Consider the following 5782-nt stretch of genomic DNA (forward strand, 5'->3'; position numbering starts at 1 on the left):
TTTCAAACTTGAAATAATATATTAAGTAAAAGATAAAAACTATGAAATAGAGAAATATTTTAAAATTATATCAAATTAAATATTTTTATATATAAAATAAAATTTTAAAATTACATATATAATGTCGGGTTGGTTTGGTCTCGGGTTGGTTTTTTTTAGTTAAAATCAAACCAACCCAAATATAGTCGGGTTTTTTTTTTCAATACCAAACCAAGTCAAACCAAATCACTAGTCGGGTTTTTTTCCGATTTGACTTGGTTTACGGTTTGATTCGGTTTTTGGTTCGGTTTTGTACACCCCTAGATGAGTCCATATTAATCAAATATTAAAAAAATAATTATCTCCTTATAAACATTAGATTAAAAGTCGCAAAACAAAAGAAGTTTTAATCATATTGATAGAAACATAAACAACAAAATATGACTTTTAGTTATCAAAGTAGTGTCATCAACTGCGAATGATTTTGAATAAGAGACTTGCCAAGACATCATTTAATCCAATTTATTTGAGCGAACATGCGTTATTTCATTGAACTCCAGGAGATGTGTTGTTAAACTTTAATTAACTTATCAAGTACACAACTAATTATATAAGATGTATAATATTTAGATTCTGTATGTAGGGGCCTTGAATAAGAGAAAAACTCTCGCAATTGATGAATAAAATGTTTGTAACACTTTTTGAAAATACAAATATAGACAATGAAACAATTACATCTCTTTTCTGAAGACATTGGTGATGAATAACTACAATAAAATGAAGAATTAATAACAAAATGCATAAACACTTAGAATCAAATCTTTTTGGTTCTAAGATTAAAAACATATTTCATTTCATCTTTGGATAAAATATTCTTGACAATTTATTGTAGGGTTGTACCCACTCGAAAACACTTATATTATCAACATTTCATAAGTAGATTATTGACGTAGTTCACCACCACGCGAAGCATGGAAAATTTACCTAGTTTCTAATAATTCAAGAACAAAATTTGACCCTTTATTCTTGTTTTGGAGCATCCGTTAATAATAAGTATATTTTTGAATTATTTTGCTAATTGAAAGGCATATTTGAACAAAAACGTAACAACATGGGCATTTTTTTAGGCAAAAACGTAACAGAGGATTAAACACTCATTTTGAATAATTCAAGGGTCCGACTTAATTTGGTCATGTTACCACATAAGAAGCGTTATTCTTTTAAAAAAGAAACAAAAAATTTAGTCTTCCAACAAATCCAGTTTACATTATTTGTTCAAGAAAAAAGTCTTCTAGAAAAATTCAGAGCATTAGAGGAACTCCTCTTCATGGACAAAATGATCAAGGAATACTTAGAAACACATCTCGAAAAGTTTGAGATAGGAATCCATAAAGAAATGATCCAATTAATCAAGATACAAAATGAGAGTCGTATGGATACAATTTTACACTTCTCAACAAATATCATTTATTTTATTATTCTAAGCGGGCATTCAATTTTGGGTAAGGAAAAACTTGCTTTTCTCAACTCTTGGGGTCAAGAATTCCTATATAACTTAAGTGACACAACAAAAACTTTGTTTATTCTTGGAGTAACTAAGTTATTTTTCGGATATCATTCATCCCTAAGTTGGAAATTCGCTATACGTTCTATCTATAAAGATTTTGGAGTTGTTGAGAATGAGCAAATTATAACTGATCTTTGTTTGCAAACTTCCAATAATTTGCAATACATTTTTAAAAATTCAATCCTTTTTATCTCATGTATTTGCTAATATAGTTGCCTAATGTTGAATTGTATCAATCATAGTAGTACTAAAAATCCAAAAGCAAAGAAAGAAAGTATCAAACTCCATAGAGTGAAAAAAAAAAAAAAGGAGAAAAATCCTATAAAACTTCAATACTCTAATTACAAATTATTTTTAAAAAAAAAGGTGAAAAGAGTATGTACAAGTATGAGTTTATGCTTTTGAATGTAAGCATTCTCTTTCAGGTAATAAGTTCACCCTTAAGAGCATGAGCAGCTCTTTGTATGGCCCTTGCAGTTCTCCAAATCTCATGCTGAATTGCTGCATTCTGCTCTCCACCGCCTGACGATTTAGATATTGCATTTGCTATTCCAGGAAAGAAATCTAACTCACTTTCACCGTCATTACGAGGCCCATAAACCTGCATTCCAAAACTCAAAACACTTACTAAACAGATACAAGACCAGTGCAATCTTCCCAGACATTGTTTGTGGTGGCTGTAAATCATCTCAAATGACAATTTTATCATTTCACAATTCATGAGATCTTGTAATACTAGGTGCTAAGATTTGATATTTTTCCTCTTTAGCAGGGATTAGTAGTTTCATTCTCATAATAGATTTTCTGAGTCAAGGCCAATGGCTGTAGAGACAAGAAATACATAATGTGCTCTTCTACATGTCCATTTAGGGGTGTAAGCCTACATTGTAACGTTTGGAGCAGATCAATTCGATGAAAATCGTCCTAAAACAAAGTCACTCAGAGGTGGCTTTCTTTAGCTATTAAATTACAACAGTCAAAACTATCATAGTTTTCACGGAGTGGAGTGAATGAGGATTTCCTATGGGATTCCACACATATCCAAGGGTGATATGAGAGGAGATCCAAATCTTGTGAGGTACTGAACAGAAAAGGAACCCAATGATAATTTTTGAAATCTCAACTATACCGAAAGGGAGAAAAAGCTTACCATATGCTTGAACCATGGTCTTCCCTGAAGCCCTTCTGCATCCAAAAAGCCCCTCTCAGCAAACATGAGCCGGTCGTTTAATATTCGTCGTTTCAGTGCTGTGTGCTCGTTTGTGGCTTTATCCTCTTTCAGTTTCTAGGTTTACGAATACAGAGAAGCCGAGTGAATATGAATTCATGAGTTATAATTAAAGAAAATATCCTAAAATAAGAAGCAAGCAACACATAAAATATAGTTGAATTTTTTTTTATGTCTCCCACACAAAATAAAAGCACGAGTAGTGGGAAAAAGGCGCAATCCTTGATCCTTGCTCCTTATTTTTACTAAAATCACAAAACTGAATATTCGAATGTCAGCTCATGTTATAAACTTATGCTTACAGCAATGCAGGTAAAAGAAAACAAAGGCATCATGTTTTGTTTCACCCTTTTTACCTTCAGTTTTTATTCTGAGGATATCTCTTTCATGTTTAATCTCTATGTTCCACAAAATAAAACTGTTTATGTAGGATTAGTACAGAATACCATGATGCACAAACAGTGAATTCGATTGATCCAGGAGATAAAATATCGAGGAAGATGAATGCCAAGTTCAGGGGCTTAGAGCCTGTTTGGATTAGCTTTAGGCTTATGACTTATAAGCTGAAAGTCATAAGTTGAAATTTCGAACTTATGGCTCTTGGCTTATTTTGTTATTTTGGCTTAAAAACAAGTGCTTATTTTTAATTTACCCAAACACTACATAAGTGCTTAAAAACTATTTTACCTAAAATGAGCCAATCCAAATAAGCTTAGCCCGAGAAGATCAGCTAAGAATTTGAATTAAGAAAAGAAAGAAGAGTTTATTTAATCCAACAATGAATTAAAATTCCATCTACAACTGGTATATAATCTAAGCTAAATTGAATCAATCAAGTAACTGTTTGGTAACTAACTGCACTGAAGCATACTGTAGCAACTAACTCCTAATGGTGATAACAGAATTTTGCCAACTCAGCAATTCCAAAATAACTTTTGCCACCTCAGCTTATCTCGTTACTTTGCTGATTAACTTGGAACAATACCCCTGCTGAAGAACACCCTCGACCTCAAGGGTGAAAGGAAGGAAATATGTGCTACAATTCAGTGACAAAGTCCCATGTAGCTTGGTTTTAAAATATACCAGTTCAATTCACCAGAACCTGTTCAACAGCCCTGTTGCCCCTCTTCACCAATCTCCTCTCTAGGCTAGCCTCAGGAGTAGGACAATAAGGAATTGACAAAAGAAACATAGGAGGATAAGTAATCACAAAAGGCAACTCATGACATTTCTTAAGCTGAGATACACGGAAGGTAGGATAAATTAGAACATCAGCAGGCATTAGCCTATAGGCCACTGGCCACAGCACCAATCTTAGCATCAATAGGATAGGGACCAAAGTACTTAACTACAAGCTTATTAAAGGGCCTAACAGAGAAAGATGGAGGATGATCCCTGCTAGTATTTGGTGGACTATATGGAGGGAGAGAAACGAGAGATGTTTTGAGAATAGGAACAACAACTTGCAGGAAGTAAAGCTTAAGTGTATTTTGTTGTTCTGCTTTTGGTGTACAAATGTCTACTCCAATGTAACTGAGTCAATCATAGATGTTTTAGGATCCATTTAGATTTGGTTCAGTTTTTGGATAGATTATACTTCCTTTCTGCTTTTGTAAATATGGTTTTTCAGTACTACCTAAGTACTAAATGAAATACAAATGTTACTAGTTTCAAAAAAAAGTATGGAATGTGGAACCTGATTTTGCATAGAAGATCAGGGTATTCTATTAATTAAATAATAAGACGCAAGAACTACATTGCCCCAAAAACGCAACGAAACATGGGATTCAATGAGAAGTGTGAGTAGTCTCAATGAGATGCTTATTCTTCCTTTACACCGTTTTGTTGCGGGGTGTACGACATCTTCCAATGTAACTGAGTCAATCATAGATGTTTTAGGATCCATTTAGATTTGGTTCAGTTTTTGGATAGATTATACTCCTTTCTGCTTTTGTAAATATGGTTTTTCAGTACTACCTAAGTACTAAATGAAATACAAATGTTACTAGTTTCAAAAAAAAAAAGGGCCTAACAGCTACTGAAACATGCCTGTAAAGCTGGAGTTTCAGATACACATAATCCCCAACTGCAAAATCCCTGTCTGATCTATGTTTGTCTGATAAATCCCTCATTCTCTGTTGTGTCCCCTCTATGTGGAACTTGAACAACTGTATGATAGCCTCTCTTGCAACCAATGATCTGTCCACCATGCCTACATTAGACTCACCAACCAGATAAGGAAGATGCAGAGGTGGTTTTTGGCGATAGAGCACCTCATTAGGAGTACATTTAATGGTAGTATGATAAGTTGTGTTACACCACCACTCAGCCAAGGACAAACAAGCAGACCACTCCTTGGGACAATCTAAACAAAAGCACTTTAAGTCCTCAAGGTTCTATTCAGCACTTCTGTCTGACATCAGTTTATGGATGATAAGCAGTGGATCTCTGAAGTTGTACCCCCTGAAGAGTGCATAATTCCTGCCAGAATAAGCTCATGAACACTGGATCCCCATCACTTGTCATAGTAAGTGGCAATCCATGCAACTTAAACACACTGTCTAAGAAATATTGAACAACAGACTAAGCAGTGTAAAGATGTTGCAAGCTGAGGAAGTATTCATACTTGTTAAGTCTGTTCACAACCACCAAAATAACCTCCCTTCCATTGGATTTAGGAAGGCCTTCAACAAAATCAAGACATATATCAGTCCAAACATCCTCAGGGACAGGAAGAGGCCATAATAAACCAGGTGAAGCTGCAGCATCATACTTATGTCTCTGACAGATATCACATCTACTAATAAAGTCCCTGGTGTCTTGACTAAGGCTTTTCCAATTGAATAGTGAGGGTCTGGAAGGATGATGGTGCATTGGTCAAGCCAAAAGGCATGAATAAAACTCATAGTAGCCTTCATGAGTCTTGTAAGCAGTTTTATGAGTATAACCTTCAGCCATTCTTAACTGGTGGCACCCCCCCCCCCCCCCCCCGCCCACACCGCCCCACC

At 34.7% G+C, this 5782-nt stretch overlaps 1 protein-coding gene across 1 annotated transcript in view; it reads right to left on the minus strand.

Moving 5' to 3' along the window:
- Positions 1-1810: 1810 nt before the first annotated feature.
- LOC102599956 (probable glutamate carboxypeptidase 2) overlaps positions 1811-5782 on the minus strand; it is a 26163-nt gene continuing 22191 nt past the window's right edge. The window contains exons 9-10 of the mRNA XM_006356883.2: positions 2697-2831; positions 1811-2147 (exon numbers count right to left, since the gene is read on the minus strand). Of these exons, the coding sequence (XP_006356945.1) occupies positions 1968-2147; positions 2697-2831 (315 nt within the window). The 3' untranslated portion in view covers positions 1811-1967. The remainder of the gene's footprint in view (positions 2148-2696; positions 2832-5782) is intronic.

Source organism: Solanum tuberosum, unplaced genomic scaffold (genome assembly GCF_000226075.1).
Source record: "Solanum tuberosum cultivar DM 1-3 516 R44 unplaced genomic scaffold, SolTub_3.0 scf00237, whole genome shotgun sequence".
Classification (NCBI taxonomy): domain Eukaryota; kingdom Viridiplantae; phylum Streptophyta; class Magnoliopsida; order Solanales; family Solanaceae; genus Solanum; species Solanum tuberosum.